The sequence below is a fragment of the Falco cherrug genome, chromosome 19 (genome assembly GCF_023634085.1).
Source record: "Falco cherrug isolate bFalChe1 chromosome 19, bFalChe1.pri, whole genome shotgun sequence".
Taxonomy (NCBI): Eukaryota; Metazoa; Chordata; class Aves; order Falconiformes; family Falconidae; genus Falco; species Falco cherrug.
Genome location: NC_073715.1, coordinates 4,513,317 through 4,530,498, shown reverse-complemented (window position 1 = coordinate 4,530,498; position 17,182 = coordinate 4,513,317). Strand labels below are relative to the sequence as shown.

At 64.3% G+C, this 17,182-nt stretch overlaps 2 protein-coding genes across 2 annotated transcripts; both read right to left on the bottom strand.

Moving 5' to 3' along the window:
* Positions 1–1,533: 1,533 nt before the first annotated feature.
* On the bottom strand, positions 1,534–13,299 carry NACA (nascent polypeptide associated complex subunit alpha). The gene is made up of 8 exons (XM_055696798.1): positions 13,153–13,299; positions 12,544–12,615; positions 3,625–3,710; positions 3,419–3,496; positions 2,768–2,914; positions 2,385–2,513; positions 1,916–2,038; positions 1,534–1,662 (listed from the first exon to the last, which is right to left on the bottom strand). The coding sequence occupies exons 2-8, from the start codon at positions 12,611–12,613 to the stop codon at positions 1,648–1,650; spliced, it is 648 nt and encodes a 215-aa protein (XP_055552773.1). The 5' UTR covers positions 12,614–12,615; positions 13,153–13,299; the 3' UTR covers positions 1,534–1,647.
* Positions 13,300–13,546: 247 nt separating this feature from the next.
* PRIM1 (DNA primase subunit 1) lies at positions 13,547–17,159 on the bottom strand. Its single transcript, XM_055696872.1, has 13 exons — positions 17,014–17,159; positions 16,698–16,855; positions 15,642–15,751; positions 15,463–15,536; positions 15,090–15,226; positions 14,965–15,023; positions 14,779–14,888; positions 14,584–14,675; positions 14,356–14,500; positions 14,203–14,272; positions 14,041–14,123; positions 13,863–13,961; positions 13,547–13,742 (listed from the first exon to the last, which is right to left on the bottom strand). Exons 1-13 carry the CDS (start codon positions 17,114–17,116, stop codon positions 13,723–13,725), a joined length of 1,260 nt encoding a protein of 419 aa, XP_055552847.1. The 5' UTR covers positions 17,117–17,159; the 3' UTR covers positions 13,547–13,722.
* Between the last annotated feature and the right edge of the window lie 23 nt (positions 17,160–17,182).

The window sequence follows — 17,182 nt, the reverse complement described above, 5'->3', positions numbered from 1 at the left end:
TTTTACCCTCCCCAGCTGCCCCGAGCCGGCAGGTTTGGGCCCACACCCCTGTGCATGGCAGCACGTGCTGCCCGCTGGGCCTTCATCCTGCACTGCTGCAGGGCCTGCGCTGTGCCGCCATACCAGCGCCGAGCCCCCGGCACCGCTGCAGAGGGGGACGCTCGTGCTGGGCCTTTCCCAGAGCACATGTCTTACCAAAAAAAAAAAAAAAAAAAAGGCAGCTTCCCCTGGGAGATGCAGTGATTCACGCCAAAGGCATCCCAGCTCATCACGAGGAGCACAGACCAGGACCAGGCTCGGGAGCGAGCAGCAGCATTTGGGAACTGGGAACGCGAAATGCCCGCCTGCCAGCTGAGCAACTGGATAGTGAAACCCTGGGCCAAATCAAAAGCCAATTCCTGCTCCAGCGGGCAGTCAGGGAACAGCACAGGGAATCGAGCACGGTACTAATGAAAACTCAACTCCGCACCGAGCAGATGGGGCCTCTCCAGGCCTCGTTCCTGCCTGTGGCCTCCGAATTCAACCTCTCAGAGCTGGAAGCTGCTCTGAAATCCCATCGCTGCTCCCTGGGCCAGCAGCTTTCCAGTTTCTTAATTAAAACTGTCAAACACCGCTGCACAAGCCTCCCACTCAATCCCCCCCACCCGGGCTTGCCCATGGCCACCCTCCCTTGCAGCCCCTTGCGCTGCTGCCTCCCGGCAGGTGGGAGCTCTGCCCACCTGCATGGGTGGGCTGCAGGGTAACGGAGGGCTCCCAGCTGGCATCGCCATTATTTCCTCTTGGGCTTCTCGCTGGCTGCCTGTGCTGCCATGTCACTCATCAGCTTTAATGAGCTGTTCCGAAACCCAGCATTCATGGCACAGGGGAGAAAATTCTGCTAAACGGCAGCAAGATGCCCATTTTCGCAGCTCCAGCCTCTGCATTTCGTGAGACTCAGGGCCGTGGGAGGGTAGACGTCAGCTCACTCCCCTGCGAGTGGGGGGGGAAGATTCCCTCTGCCTGCAAGGAGCGGCTTTCTGGATGAGCAGAGGCTTCCCGAGCGCAGTGCCTTCCACTGCTCAGCCCTGCTGTGCCGCCCCATCCAGCAAAGCAGCAGGTTGCAACAGCGGACCCGAAGCTGGACGAGCCTCAGCCTCCCTTCGGCTCAGGCTGGAAGGTGTGCGATGCCCCAGTCCATCCCCACCCCACAGCTGCAGGGAAGTGAGAAGCTCATGGTCACCAAAGGAACGTCGGGGGGGGATGAAGGTGACACCCTGCAGCGGGCTCCTCGCCTCCCATCTGGGACCTCCCGCTGTCTATTGAAGGAGATGGCCTGGGCTGGACCCAGTGTCCCAGGCATGGTGGTGACACTGGGGCTCATGGCCAGCCGACCTCCAGGACAGGAAGGAAATGAGGGAACGGGCAGGTGTTCTTCCGCTGCAGCGGGACGGGACAGGGTATCGGTGCTGAGATCTTCCCGGGAGGAAGGCTCCACCCTGGGACCTTGGCTACCAGGGAGGGGAAGGTAGCAAAGCCAACATGGAGCAGAAAGTGTTTCACCAACAATAAGCCACAACTTTTATTAATTGATAGAAATAGTACAAATTTTAAATTTAGTTGCATTTTACTTTTCTCTGAAACACCAAAAAACGCTCCTCCCTCTGGCAGCTACATCGTCAACTCCTGCAGAGAGAGAAAGGCACGTTAGGAGCCAGCCTTGCCGGCAGCACGGAGCCCTACAGCCCGGCCCCTGACACGCAGAGGAATCCAGCACCACGGCTGCAGGCGGGAGGCACATCCCGTCCCTCAGCTCATGCCCTACGTGCGGCAGCAGCCGCATGGGAACTACGTGCTGCACATCTCCCCCCAGGGACATCCCACCGGGAATGGTTCTCCCTCCTCCCCGGGCGCCAGGCCCACCTGGCCAGGCACTCACCATTATAGCGTTTACAATATCGTTACTGTTGTTCTTCAGGGCACGGACTGCCTTTGCTCGGGACACGTTCGCCTGTGACATCACCAGCTCAATGTCTTTCACCTCGACGCCAGTTTCGTCAACCTAAAGGAGACAGAACAGGGTTCACGCCAGCCCGACCACGGTTTGTTCCGTGCCTGGCAGAGGGAAATGGGATTGTCTGGACTGGGGCAGCTCCTGCTCAGGCCACGCAGACAGAAGCTGGGAGGCAAGGCCGGGTACTGCCCAGGCCTGGGGACAGTCCCCTGGCAGTGCCTGGGACCAGATCCCCCCAGGGAAGGACCCTGTGCTCTCCTTTTCCCATCATGGTGAAGACACGGATGGAGGAAAGAAAACCATGGGTCTTAACACAAACTCTGGAGGCTTTGCAGCCGGCTCAGCCCCACGGTGAAGTGCCCAGCCCTGCAGAACCAGGCTGGGGAAGGCGTACCTCCTCTTCCTCGCTCTCCTCCTGCACGGTGGGAGTCTGTGTGTTTTCTTGGATGTTTGAAACAGTTTCTCCTTGCACTTTGAACTTTTCGGCAGCTGCCAGCTGGGCTTGCTGGGACAGGTCTTCGATCTGGAGGAGGAAAAGGTGTGAGTGAGGCTGGCCTCGTGCAAAGCAGGATGCCAGCATGCAGGCTCGGCGTGCCGCAGCTGTGCTCCCCACCCTGCAGCAGTGCCAGCACATCAAACAGCTCTGCCGAACAACGCAGCTGGGAAGCTGGCCCTCAACGCGCACCCCCGGTCTGCCCACATCCCTCTGGAGTGGCACAGAGCAGCTGCTGCAAACACGGATTAATGCAGCTGCCAGACACTCTGCAGTCAGCTCACCTTCGCTTCACCAAAGACTATGTAGGTGTCTGATGCTGGGCTCTTGTATACGTCTGGCTTTGTGATGACGAAGAGGATGTTCTTAGATTTCCGGATGGTGACTCTGGTTACTCCTGTCACCTGGCGAAGGCCCAGTTTAGACATTGCCTGAAAAACATGAGAGAAAAGTAAGCGAGGGAAAGAAGTTACTGAGACAGCCCAGCCTGTGTAAAGATGCATCCACTCATCTGCTCTCCAGAGACCCGGGTCCAACGATCGGTGTGCTCTTGCAAATGAAAATGTGCATTTTACTGCTGTGGAGGAGAAGCAATCCCAGGCTTTTAGCCTGACAATGCAGTGGGAGCCCGGGAGGGAACTCTCCCAGGACTGGCAGGATCTGTAGCACAGCCCTGAGCCCCTCCAGACACGGAATTTTGCCCACAGATGGGGTGTCCCCCTGCCCAGGGGCCTGATGAGGGCAGAAAGTCATACAAAGCTCTTGGCTCCCCAACGCCCAGCTGCTATTGTACGGGGCGGGAGGGGAGGAGCAGCAGGTGGGGCAAAGGCCCCAGCACTCGAGGATACCGTGCCAGACCCTGAGGCAAACCCCAGCCACCCACGGGCAGGCTGTTCACCATGTACAGGTTTGGTCCAGCCACCACCCCACCTCACCTTCCGTGCTTTCTTTTCGCTCCGGCTCTGTTTTGCTTTGCTGACAGGTTCTTCATCTATTTCAGCTGCTGCTGCAAGCTGCAAGGATAGAAAACAAGAGGAATCCGTGACAACCCCGAGGTGGTGATGGACAGCACCAGCAGGGATCCTGCTCTGCTGCTGCTGCTGGGTGCAGGGACGTGGCCAGCGTGTGCCGCCTGCCCTACCTGTGCCTGCTGCGTCGTGGCCTGTGTAGAGTCTTGCTCTTCGAGCTCTGGTACGGATTCATCACTGTCAGACTCTGTTCCAGACCCTACAGAAACAAACACACGTGTCTCTTTCCAGCTCAGGTAGGTCCAGGGGACACAGCAAGATCAAAGAACTGCACTGCTCCAGTGCAGCCCTTGTTGCTGGGGGTTCTGAGTGCTGACACCATTTCCAGCCCGCACGGTCAAGCAGGATCAGGTGGAAGGAGTGCTCTCTGCAACCCCAAACACCATCAGCAGCAGGGAGCACAAAAGCCTGTTCTGAGCATGCTCACCATGGTGGAAGGGCTGCCAGAGCACCGCAGATGCCTGGACGCTGCCTCCGGAATGCTGAGGCCCCAGGAGACAGCCCCAGCTGCTCCCCCCAGTTTGAGGCACCGTGGTGGCCGGCGTGGCAGCGCGGCTGGAGGAGGAGCACAGGGCAGCGCTCCTCAGGCCTGGCACTGACTGGGACTCCCTCGGTTTCCCTCTGTTCAGGCAGTGGTGAAGCTGGAGTTACAGGAGCTCAGACACACAGCATGGAACTGAGACTCGAATCCCCGAGTCCTTGGGGCTTCTGCACCTTTCCGTGACTTTGCTACACGAGGCGATTTGCAATTACCTCGAAAATCCCCACCAGGGAACAGCATCTTTGGACGCTCAGGTTGGCCTCTGTGCCAGGTCCTGAACGCTGCTGGAGCCGGGGAGGCTCAGAGGGCTGCCAGCTCCTGTGCCACTGCCGCAGTGCCACCATTAGCTTGTGAACCATCGTACAGCCGTGTCCGACCACGCAGGAGTGAACAAAGCACAGCCGGGTGTCTCCAGCCTTAGAGGAGGCCAGAGGGTGACCACGATGTCCTCTCATGCAGCTGTTACCTGAATTCAGTCCTGTTTCCTTCTCTGGAAAGGGCCTCTGTGCCCATGGCCGTGCAGAGCACGCAGGAGCCCCCGACAAAGCTCTCTGCAGACTGTCGGTGTGTGCCTGGGGGCCCCCAACAGTTCAGCCAGGCGAAGGACTTTCCCCAGTGTGTGGGGACAGGCCCATTTTGGCACTGGCAGTGCCCGTAGCTCCCCTTTGCTAGCAGACAGACACAGGGAACACCACGGTGGATGGCAGACAGCCCCCCCAGGGTACAGGCACGTGGCAGCTCTTCCCAGAGCCTCCGTGTGAAGCCAGCTCAGGCAACAATCGCAGCACCCATGCCTCAAGCCACACCGTGCTCCGTGCCTGAAAACACGCATTAGTGACACTGACTCGCTGGCACTGGACCATGCCGAGCCCTGACCTGCCCGATCCCGCGGCCACGGGGCATCTCCCTTCCCCATTCCCCGGCTCACCGGCTGCTCGGGCAGGTTCAGCCCGGTCTGGCACGGTTCAGGCCTGCCTCCACCGCGGCACCTCCACAGACTATTCGTCTAGAGCAACACGCCAAGCGCCCCATCTACGGGTTAGTATCTGGTGGGCAGCCAGTGACACTCCATGCACACGGCAAACCGAGGTGGCAAATACCCTTGTCATTCCTCAGGACAGGCTGCTTAGCCGGAGGAGCAGGGGCCTCAGCGGGGGCCACGGCTGCTCGGGGAGAGAAGTCCACCAGGATGGGCTGCACCGGCGGCTTGGCAGCGGGCAGCTCGGGGGGGATCAGAGGCGGCAGGTCATCGTCATCGACGGCAGAGCTGACAGGGGCTGGGGCCTTCGAGGGGGGCTTGGATGGGGGTGGGCGGGGGGATGGCTTGGTGACTTTCCCAGGAGGGGTCTGCTTCTTTGCAGGGGGAGCGCTCGGCGCAGAAGAGGCAGGCGAGGGAAGGTTACCTGCCGGGGCAGAGCCAGGAGGGCTGCCCTCTGGCTTCTGGGGAGCAGGGCCTGCACAACTGGCTGATGGCTTTGGGGGGGCACCAGGAAGCCCTGGGGCTGGGGCAGCCGTGCCTGGAGTGGGAGCTGGCATGCTGGGTGCCAGGGCTGCTGGGGGGGCAGCTGGAGCTGGTGGGGCTGCAGGAGATGATGGGGCTGCAGCAGGGCGCTTGGGAGGCGCTTTGGCTGCAGCTGGGGCTGGTGGAGCCGCTGGCACTGGAGCAGCAGGGGCAGAGGGAGCATGTGGAGCAGGGCCAGGGCTGCTCTTCAGAGGCTTTTTAGCTGCAGGGGGAGCAGCTGGAGATGCAGGAGCTGGTGTGGCAGGGGCCGAGGGAGCAGCAACAGGGCTCTTGGGAGCTGCTTTGGCTGCAGGAGGAGCAGCTGGAGCTGGTGGAGATGCAGGAGCTGGTGTGGCAGGGGCCGAGGGAGCAGCAACAGGGCTCTTGGGAGCCACACCAGAGCTCTTGGGAGGCTTTTTGGCTGCAGGGGGGGCACCTGGAGCTGGTGGAGAAGCAGAAGCTGGTGTGGCAGGGGCCGAGGGAGCAGCAACAGGGCCCTTGGGAGCCGCTTTGGCTGTGGAGGGCACAGCTGGAGCTGGTGGAGATGCAGGAGCTGAGGGAGCAGCAACAGGGCTCTTGGGAGCTGCTTTGGCTGCAGGAGGGGCAGCTGGAGCTGGGGGAGATGCAGGAGCTGGTGTGGCAGGGGCCGAGGGAGCAGCAACAGGGCTCTTGGGAGCTGCTTTGGCTGCAGGAGGGGCAGCTGGAGCTGGGGGAGATGCAGGAGCTGGTGTGGCAGGGGCCGAGGGAGCAGCAACTGGGCTCTTGGGAGCTGCTTTGGCTGCAGGAGGGGCAGCTGGAGCTGGGGGAGATGCAGGAGCTGGTGTGGCAGGGGCCGAGGGAGCAGCAACAGGGCTCTTGGGAGCTGCTTTGGCTGCAGGAGGGGCAGCTGGAGCTGGGGGAGATGCAGGAGCTGGTGTGGCAGGGGCCGAGGGAGCAGCAACAGGGCTCTTGGGAGCTGCTTTGGCTGCAGGAGGGGCAGCTGGAGCTGGGGGAGATGCAGGAGCTGGTGTGGCAGGGGCCGAGGGAGCAGCAACAGGGCTCTTGGGAGCTGCTTTGGCTGCAGGAGCAGCTGGAGCTGGTGGAGAAGCAGAAGCTGGTGTGGCAGGAGCTGAGGGAGCAGCAACTGGGCTCTTGGGAGCCGCTTTGGCTGCAGGAACAGCTGGTGGAGATGCAGGAGCTGAGGGAGCAGCAACAGGGCTCTTGGGAGCCACTTTGGCTGCAGGAGCAGCTGGTGGAGATGCAGGAGCTGGTGTGGCAGGGGCCGAAGGAGCAGCAACAGGGCTCTTGGGAGCTGCTTTGGCTGCAGGAGGAGCAGCTGGAGCTGGTGGAGATGCAGGAGCTGGTGTGGCAGGGGCCGAGGGAGCAGCAACAGGGCTCTTGGGAGCTGCTTTGGCTGTGGGAGGGGTGGCAGGAGCTGCTAGGGCTGCCACTGCTGGGGTGACAGGTGGGGAGCTGGCAGGGACAGAAGGAGCAGAAGGGGCAGTGACCGGGCTCAGAGAAGCCACTTTGACTGCAGGAAGAATGGATGGAGCTTCCACCACCGGTGTGACAGGCAGGGAGCTGGCAGAGGGGGCAGGTGCGGTGGGAGGTGACCTCGCTGCAGGAGGGGCAGCTGAAGTTGGCATAGCAGGGACAGAAGGTGTAGATGGGGAAGCAACCAGGCTCACGGGAGCCACTTTGGCTGCAGGAGGGGTGGATGGAGCTGCCACCACCGGTGTGACAGGCAGGGAGCTGGCAGAGGGGTCAGATGTGGCAGTGACAGGGCTCACAGGTGGCAATTTGGCCGCAGAAGGGGCAGCCGGAGCTGGTGGAGCTGGTGTGGCAGGGGCAGAAGGAGCTGACAGGGCAGTGACTGGGCTCATGGGAGCCACTCTGGTTGCAGGAGGGGTGGCCAGAGCTGCCATCGCTGGTGTGACAGGTGGGGAGCTGGAAGGGGCTGAGGGGGCAGCAGGCACAGGAGCTACCGGTGGGGAGACAGGACTCACTGGAGCTGCTTTAGCCAAAGCAGCCATGGCTGCTGCCACTGGTGGCCCTGGGGGAGATGGGGCAGCTCCCAGAGAGGGTTTTGACAGGGCAGGAGCGATGGGAACGGCCACAGCGGCAGGCGCTGCCTGAGGGTCCGGGCCCTCAGGAGGTGTCCTGGCCATGGAGGGAGGGACTGGCTCTCCCAGAGCTGCAGGGGCAGCAGCCGGGGCCACTGGGACAGGGTCCACAGGACAGGTCTGGGCAAGAGAAGGAGCAACTGGAACCAGTGGAGAGACTGGAGCACCAGGGGTCAGGCCCTGCGGGGCAATAGCATTACTCCCAGGAGACATCACAGCTGGCACAAGAGGGGCAGCAGGTGACAACGGGGCCAGGGCCACGGGGGCAGCCAGGAAGCCAGGAGGAGAGATGGCACTGGTCAGGGCTTGGCACTGGGGAGGAGCTGGGGGGGACAGGGGAGAGCTGGGGGCTGGGGCTCGGGGAGAGGCCGAGGCAGAAGCCAGCAGGGTGGAGGCAGGGCTGCCAGGAGACACTGGTACTGCTGGGGCAGCCAAGACAGGGCACGGAGGGGCTGCTGTGGGAAGAGGGGGAGAGCCCGGGCTCTGGGGACAAGCTGCAGCCTCGGGAGGCGCGGCAGGAGCAGGCAGGAAAGTGGGGGACGCTGGTGGGGGAGATGGTGTCAGGGGAAGGGAAGGGGGCAGGAGGAGAGCAGCCGGGGCTGCCCCGGGGGCCAGGGAAGCGGCGGGGGCTGCGGAGGCTGCTGTGGGGGCAGGCAGAGGGGCCTGGGCTGCAGCTCCCGTGGGGCTCATGGGGACGGCAGCTTTCACAGGAGAAGTGAGAGCTGTGGGGGGAGAGCCAGGGCTCATGGCAGGGGCGAGGGGGGCCACCGTCACTGCGGCAGGAGCAGCGGCCAGAGCAGGCAACACTGGGGCTGGGAGTCCCGGAGACACTGGGCTAACTGGGGCAGGCCCTGGAGATCCTGGGGCTGCAAAACCCATTGGGGACTGCGGAGCTGGAGGAGGGGAGGTGGTAACTGGGACCTGCAGAGCTGGGACAGGGAGCTGGGGGGGAAGAGAAAACACGGGGATCGCTGCTGCTGGGACCACAGGTGGGGAAACGGGGGCCGGGGGCCCAGCAGGGACAGGCAGAGTCGCGGCAGGGCTGGGCGGCTCCGCTGGGAGAGCCTGGCCAGCGGGGCCCGGAGATGGAGTCAGAGGTGGGGAATGAGCAGCATGAAGAACAGCTAAAGGAGAGAAACAGAGTGAACCCGTGAGAGCAGGGAGAGAGGGAGGGGAGGCCAGCAGAAGGCAGCGTGCCCAGCACAGCCGGCCCCGTCCTGGCCCTGGCCTACCCCAGCCTTCGTGCCTGGCCTCTAGGGCAGCAGAGGAACGTCTGCCCGACCCACCAACCCAGTGCAGACCGGGGCGTTCATCCACTTCTAGAAACCGGCACCAATTCTAGAGAGCGCCGTGCCAGCATAAGCCAGCTGATGGGCACAAGTGACAAATGAAAAAAACCCGCTGCTGGGATCAGCACTGCCACCCCAGGCTTCCCTCTTTAGAGGGAACCCTGGCACGGCACGGGGTGGCACCTGAAACGCCAGGAAGCCCCAGCAGGCCAGGGGCCAGGCTTTGCTGCCAGCTCTACCCTTGGCTCTTCCCTACCCAAAGGGGCTGCCACCACCTCCATGCAGCTCCGGAGGCCTGGCCAGAGCCCCAGCGCTGCTCCCGAGTCTGGGAAATGGCATCCCGGGCTGGCAGGAGCAGGGAGGGCAACAAGGACCCACCCGAGGATAGGAAGGAAAAGTCAAATTGAACACACTGGCATGCATAACTGCTCCAGGAGCGCACTGGCAGCAGGCAGCCCCCTCCCTCCAGCCCCAGTGGGACACAGGCAGCCCCTCCTGGCAGGCACACGCCCTTCAGGGACGAGGACACCAAGACACAGGGGAGCGGCGTGGCTCAACCGCACTGAGGGGACAGGACCCCGAGTCCTGACTCCCACGCAGTGACCTGCGCTCCCCTGTGCAAGCTGTTAGGGTTAATGTAACTGCAACCACCCAGAACAGCAAACTCTGGTTAATGTGGCACACGAGGTGTTAACGAGGAGGGTCCTGAGTACCTGGTGCTGTGACAGGAGCAGTAACAGGGGCTGCGGGAGGAAGGGCAGCTGGAGCTGAGGTGAGAACAACAGTTTGTTAAGACAAGTCCCACTGAGGGAGGGCACTTGCCATCCAGCTCCCCCAGCACGTGCCTGCCTCCAGCCAGCACTGGGAGCCCGGCGAGAGCCCGGCGTTCCCGAACGCCAGCTCAGGATCAGAGGGAACCGCTCAGGGGAAAGGGCTGTGAGAGCCAGGGAGAGCAGCGCTTGTCCGACCAGCGTAACCGGCACCACTGCCAGTCGGGAGAGCAGAACCGGCCCAGCCACACACCCGCCCCTCAGCAGCTCCAGCCCCGTGCACGGCACCAACCCCGAACACGAAGGCAGCGTGTCCCGGCAGGTCCGCTGGCAGGGACAGCGAGGGGAGCGCTGCCAGGCCAGCTGCCAAGGAGAAGCCACCGACAGCTGCGGAGCCCAAACCACAGTCAGGTTTGCAGAGACCTCAGCACATCGAGGGAACGACAGATCTCCTCCTGCTTCCGCACGGGGCACCGGCTCACCGCTGCAGCCGCATCCAGCTCTGCACAGGTCACCCGCTGACCTGCGACAGGGGTTCTGCCAGCGATTCCATTCCCCCACCTCTCCCATGCTGCAATTAGGGCTAATCACAGACTCAAGTCCTTGCCTCCCTACCGTGCAAAGCAGCAACATGTGCGTGGAACTCACAGCAGCCTCCTCTGTGGGCAACATCCCTTTCTCTGTCCAAGAACAGCGGCCTGGCCCTGAAAGATGATTCCAACGCCCCATTTCCCCCGCCTACCCTGAAATGTGGGATGGTGGGAGGAGGCGGGAACCTGCCTGGAGCTGAGCAGCTACTCAATGAGTGCCAGACATCAGTGCCTCGTGCCAACGGGTGCCAGGACACTTCCTGCTCCAGAGAACTTACTGGCGCCTCAAAAAGGAGAAACAAAACCTGCCAAGAGCTGAGCTGGTCCCAAGACCTTTACAGAACAGGCTACTCAGACAACACCCTTTTCTGGAAAGCTCATTTATCCCTGCCAGCTCCTCCTGTTCCTTTTCCAACTCCACCAACACCTCACCAGCACCGTTTGAGGACATTCCTGTGATAAGCACAATATTTCAATTCACCACTTCTGCACTGACAGCCCTGCCTCACAGGATTGTCAAGAAGCACATATAATTTTTAAGGGATGCTTCAAACAAGCAGGCTGCAGAGCCTTCCGCGGTCTGGCTGCCCACATCCCAAAGCCAAACCCCCTCTACTGCTGGATTAGAGACTGCTGCACCCAATCTCACAAGCTTTCCATGGAGCAGCCAACCTCCAAAGAATAAGACTAATGTCAAAGGAAACTGCTTGCGACTCCCACCCACGGGGTGATCTGCGCCAGCACCCCCAGCTCCTCTTGTGCTGCCGGATCTCAGAACAGCCGGCTGAGTAGAGGCAAGGCAGATGTGACAGCCGTCGCACCCACACCCCCCCTCCACCTGCAGACCTACCTAACGGTCCCCCCGCAGCTGCTCCAGCCTCTGCAGCTGCCCGTGTTGCTGCCCCAGGGCCGGAGAACAGGTCCTGCATTTCCTGCTCAGCACAAGCTGCCCACTGCTGGCTTCTACTGACCTCTGTCTCCTCCATGAAGCTGTCAGTCACTCAAGGGTAGCAGTGCTCAAGAGGAGAAAACATGCCAGTTGTTGCCTGAGACCATGAGAAAAGCCATTCCGGGAAGGGGGGACACGCTGCTAAGTGCCCCCACGCAAGAATCCCAGCTACGCCTGGAGAGAGACCAAAAGTACAGCAGCTCCCCAGGACCCGAAACCGCAGCTGTCACACTGACAGCTGTCATTCAGCCGCACTGGGCATGGGGGGCCGTCTCCTCCCAGGGGCCTTTCTGCCAGCACCTCCCGACCGGAGGGAAGGTCCCACTTCCCTCGTGTTCCCCAAATCCAAGGCGCCCTTTGGACAGACTCCATCCACCACCGTGCCCCACCTGGTTCCCCCAAGCTGGGTGACAACGCCTGGTCACATATTCCCGTGGCCTGGAGCAGACGCAGGAAACCTGGGCAGAGCATTTGCACCGCAGCACCTGGGACACCATCAAGGCAGCTGGGCAGCACAACAGGCAGCGCAGGCTGGGCACCACCTCCTGCCCCACGGTGGGCACAGGAGCCCGCGCTCCCCCGCCTGCGTGTTTCTGAGCTGCCCCAAATCCCTGGGCCGCCCCCCGCCACCAGCACAGCAACACTCCCCAGCCGCACTGTGATTCCAACATGGAGCCATGCATCACCTTCCCAGACCCGACCGGTTCCAGTGTGCAAAGGGATTATTAACGTTTGTAGGCATCTCTGAACGTCCCAGTCACCACGCGGCTGCACCTCAACCCAGCTCCGGCCGCCCTCCTCCCACTTGCACTGCTCCAACACCCAAATCCGTATGGGAACATACGAGCAAGGTACAGAGCGTGCCGATACAGCGCTCTCCCTGATAGTTTGGGACACGAGGGCCCACAAATAACGTGACTTTAGCAATACCGATGTGTTTTGGGGTAAGAAGCTACAGAAGGAACACCATTTCCTTCGGCCCACGGCACAACGATGCAGAAGCTGAGAAAGACCCTCAGGCCTTGGTGCAGCCCCCAGCACCCCTGGGGTAACACGGAGCAGAGCACCTGCTGCCACCAGGTCCTCGCCCCCCGAGGACCCCCAGCCCTGGCTCCGCCGCTCCCGTGTCACCCAAGAACCCACCGGGCAGGGGTGAAACACACCAGCGTCCGACCTTCCCCTTTAAAAGCGACTGGGGGCCCGGGGGCCCAGGGGCCGCAGGGCCGTTCCCCCCCCGTAGCACGTTTCGCCCCCTCCCCGAAGTCGCGACACCCCCCGCCCCCGCCTCACCTGTCTCAGCCTGCGGCTGCGGCAGCTCCTGCTCCGTGGCCGGGACGGTTTCTGTAGCTTCGCCAGGCATTTCTGGGGAGAGGGAGAACGCACCAGGCCCGGGCTCGCCGGGGCTCCGGACAGCCCCAGGGCGGCCGCCGGTCCCTGGCCCTTCCCACAGCCACCCGCCAGCCGCTGCCTGGGGCACTGAACGCCTCCCGGTACCGGCAGGTCAGGAGGGACGGCTCAGCTGCCCGCTCGGTCCCGGACACCCCGGGCCCAACGGGCCCCGAGCGCCGAACAGCACGGGCCGAGCCCGGTCCCACCCGGGGCTGCCAACGGTGCTTCCCCCGCCGGGCTGCGGAGCCGGTCTCCCCCGGGGGCCCGGCCCGCCACCCCGGCCGCCTCTCCCCTCTCCCCAGAGCGGGCGGCTCCTTCCCGGTGCGCGGCGCCGTCCCCGCCGGCCTTCCCGGCGCGACCACGGCCCCAGCGGCGGCTTCGGCCGGGCCCGCCGCCGCCCTCCCGCCCCCCTCCCGGCCCGGCCGCGGCCCGCGAGCAGCAGGCAGCCCCGGCAGCAGCCCCGACCCCGGGTGGCGGCGGATGGCGGCGGATAACAGCGGCGGGACTCACTGTGCGGGGAGCAGGGCCCAAGATGGCGGCGGAAAGAGACAGAGCGGCTGGAGGCACCACTTCCGGGAGGACGAGCACTTCCGGGGCAAGGGGCAGCGGCCCAGCAGCCCGCCCCGCCCGGAAGGCCGCGCTCCACCGTTCCGGGCCCTGGCCGGGCCGGGCCCTGGGGGTGTGGGACTGGAACCTCCCGGATGCTGACAGGGAACCCCCGGGTGCCAGCAAGGACCCCTGACTGTGGGGCAGGGACCCTGTGGGTGCCAGCAAGGACCCCCGGTTGTAGGGCAGGGACCCCCCGGGTGCCAGCCGAATCCCCCCCGCTGTGGGGCAGGGACCCCGGCCCCCTCCCACCTGGGCGCGTCCCGGGCGCAGGCACGCGGGTGACCACAGACATTTAATGGTCTTTGCGTAGAAAAGGTACAAAAGGTGGGAAGGGCCCGCGTGGGACTGGGGGGGAGGGGATCAGGGAGCTGGCGCCCCAGCTCCGAGGCACCAGGACCCCTGGCAGCTGGCGGTGGAGGTGATGACACAGGAATTGGTGATGGCAGTTGGTCCCATGGCAGCCTGGAGGCCTCAGAAATCTCCTTGTAGGTCTGCAGAGAGGAGAAATGGGAATTTTTACAGAAAAAGAGCAGTTTCTCAGAGCCATGGGGGTCCCCTTTGGGGTCCCCTTGAGGGTCCCCCTGCCAGCTGCATCCCTGCCTGGCACTTACCGCTCCTGCGGAGCAGCTCTCCTCTCCGGGCGTGCTCCATCTCCTCCACGAACTGCTCGAAGACCCGCACGTAGGGCGCCAGGCTCGTCTTCTTATAGTCTGGGAGGATTCAGGGGGTTGAGTGGGAACAAGAGTGGGCAGTGGGGACCCCCAGTGCCCCAGCCCCGGCCCCACTCACCCCGCACACGGCGCTTTGGCTCCGTTTCCTCACCATCCTGCTCCCCGTCTTGGCCAGCTGTGTCCAGCTCGTGGCACAGGGAACTGTGGGAGACGGTGGGATGTGTGTGGGGGGCTGCCGGTACAGCCGGGACCCCCTGTGACGCCTGCCCTGCTCACGTACCTGATGGTGGGGACAGCAAATGGGTCAAACTGGTCCAGCCTCTGCAGATCCAGCGGCACCGAAATACGACCTGCACGAGAGGGGAGTCACTGCTGGGGGTCCCGGCCCCGGGGGTCCCCAGGGGTCCCCGTCCCCACAGACCACCAGAGCCACCTGTTTTGGGGTGGACGCTGAAAGGGCTCTTCAGCAGGTGCCCGATGCTTTTGCTGACGTTGATGTCGAGGCGGGGAAAGCAGTACTGCAGCATGATCTCCCAGTCTGCATAGCACGGCGCGTTCTTCCCGGCCCCCGGCCCCCGCTGTGGGGATAGGTGGGTCAGGGGGCAGCGGGGCAGGTAGCAGCACCTGGCCCCCTGCCTGGGGCAGCTCCACAGCCACTTACCCGCGTCCGCTCCATCCTGCTCTTCAGCAGCTCCCAGCGCTGCACCGAGTCCCGCTTCTTGGGGAACTCGCCCTGCAGCAGCTCACGGTGCTGTGGCCGGTGGTCAAGGCTGATCACGGACACGGCCGACCCCGCTCCACCCGCAGGGACCCTCCCTCCAGACCCGGGATGGTAGGGCCGCTCTGGGAAGGATATCCTCCGGGACAAGTGCCAGCACCTTCTCCCAGCTCTCCGGGCTGCCCAGGATGTCCTGGCTCACCAGTGCGAACGCCTCGAAGTACTTCTCCACCACGCTGACCGACCGCCTGCGGAGCAGTGGGGAGAGGCTCAGCACCCCACGGCTGGGGGCTGTAGGGGCTGGGCAAGGGTGTCCCCACCAACCTGATGAAGGGGTGGATGGGCTCAGAGAGGTTCACCTTCTTCACGGTCTCTGCTCCGCCCTGGGGGGACAGCAGTGGTCAACCTTGGGGAGTGGGCAGGGGCTGCCTGGCCCTGCGCGCACCCACCTTCACCAGGCTCAGGTACTCCACGGTGGCCGCCCGCAGCGCCGGGGACCACTTCCGCACCGCGTCGTCGCACACCCAGCAGTGGACACCCCGCCGGCCCGAGTACACCCACAGACGATGCTTCATGCCCAGGTCCTCTGCGCAGGGAACAGCCAGGCTGCAGGAGCGCGCTGGGATGGGCTGCAGCGTCTGCCTAAGCCTGGCAGCGCTGCCAACCCGCCGGGCACCAGCGCATCCTCTGCTCCCCCCAGCCCCACGAGAGCGCTGCCCCGCTCCCTGCTTTGGGGTCCTGGTGTCTCTATGGGGCAAAGCATGGTCTGGGCGCATCCTCAGTGCATGAGGACGGGGCCACATAGGTCCCCGAGACCCTCACCCACAAGCGCGCGGTCAATGACGCGGATGGCGATGGTCATCAGGGTCCAGCACTTGGAGCAGATGTCAGCTGAGCTGGAGGCAGAGCGTGGTGGGTCAGAGGGCTGCCCCGTGCCCGTTCACACCCCCCCCCAACACCCACCAGCTATTCCAGCTTGTGCTGTGAACACCCCCAGGAACCTGCAGCATGTCCGCACGTCGTCGTAGTCCGTCATGTCGATGTCAAAGACCAGCTCCTTCTCCTGAGGCTGGAAGGCCCCCCCCAGGTGCACCGTGTTGTGCTGGTTGGGCTGTGGGACAGGATGAGCTCAGCGCTGGCTGGGGACCCCATGAGCTTGGGGCTGTGTCCCCCTGGGGCCAGCTGGCACCAGGGCTCCCGGTTGGGGTGCCAGAGCTCCTGCTGGGGGTCCCAGTCAGGGTGCCATGGCTACTGGTCAGGGTGCCGGATCTCCCAGTCGGGGTGCCAGGGCTACTGGACAGGGTGCCGGGGCTCCCAGTCAGGGTGCCATGGCTACTGGACAGGGTGCTGGGGCTCCCAGTCGGGGTGCCATGGCTACTGGACAGGGTGCCGGATCTCCCAGTCAGGGTGCCATGGCTACTGGACAGGGTGCCGGGGCTCCCAGTCGGGGTGCCAGGGCTACTGGTCCGGGCTCCCAGTCGGGGTGCCAGGGCTACTGGTCCAGGCTCCCAGTCGGGGTGCCAGGGCACTGGGGCTCCTGGTCAGGATGCCAGAGCGCCCGGTCAGGGCTCCTGGTGAGGGTGCCAGGGCTCCCAGTTGGAGTGCCAGGGCTACTGGTCAGGGTGCCGGGGCTAGAGGACAGGGTGCCGGGGCTACTGGTCAGGGCTCCCAGTTGGGATGCCATGGTGCTGGGGCTCCTGGTCATGGTGCTGGAGGCTTCTGGTCAGGGTGCCGTAGCTCCCAGTCGGGGCTCCTGGCGAGAGTGCCAGGGTTCCCAGTTGGGGTGCCAGGGCTCCTGGTCGGGGTGCCATGATGCTGAGGCTCCCAGTTGGGGTGCCAGAGCTCCCAGTTGGGGTGCTATGGCTACTGGTTGGGATGCCATGGCTACTGGTGGGGCTCCTGGTCAGGGTGCCAGGGCTCCCAGTTCGGGTGCCACGCTGCTGGGGCTCCCAGTTGGGGTGCCAGAGCTCCCAGTTGGGATGCCATGGCTACTGGTGGGGCTCCTGGTGAGGGTGCCGGGGCTCCCGGTCGCGGTGCCGGGGGGGCGCAGGACTCACCCGGTGGGAGTAGATGGCCCCGATATCGATCTTGTAGGGGTTGGTCCTCTGCAGCTCCCGCTCCAGCTCCTGGGGGCTGCCGAAGGACTGGAACCGCACGTAGACATCGTCCCGCAGCGTGAAGGAGAATTCCCGCAGCTGGAAGTAGTTCTTCACCACTGCGGGGGCGCGGGCGGGTTGGGGGGGGCCCTCACTGCCTCCCCCCCAGCTCCCCCCCGCCCTGCTCCCCCCGGTGCCCCAGAGCCCGGTCAGGGCACCCACCCGCCGGCACCCCCAGCGCCCCCGGGACCCCCGCGCTGCCCCCCGCCCCGCTCACCGCCGCCGTAGCCGAGCCAGCGGCCGTAGGCGCCGTACGGGAAGAGCCGCCGGTAGAAGACTGGGAGCAGCTCGGGCAGCGCCTCCGGCTCGAACGGCGCCATGGCGGGTGGCGGCGGGAAGCGGCGGGGGCGGGCACCGGGGGCGGGCACCGGGGGCCGCCGGGAGCT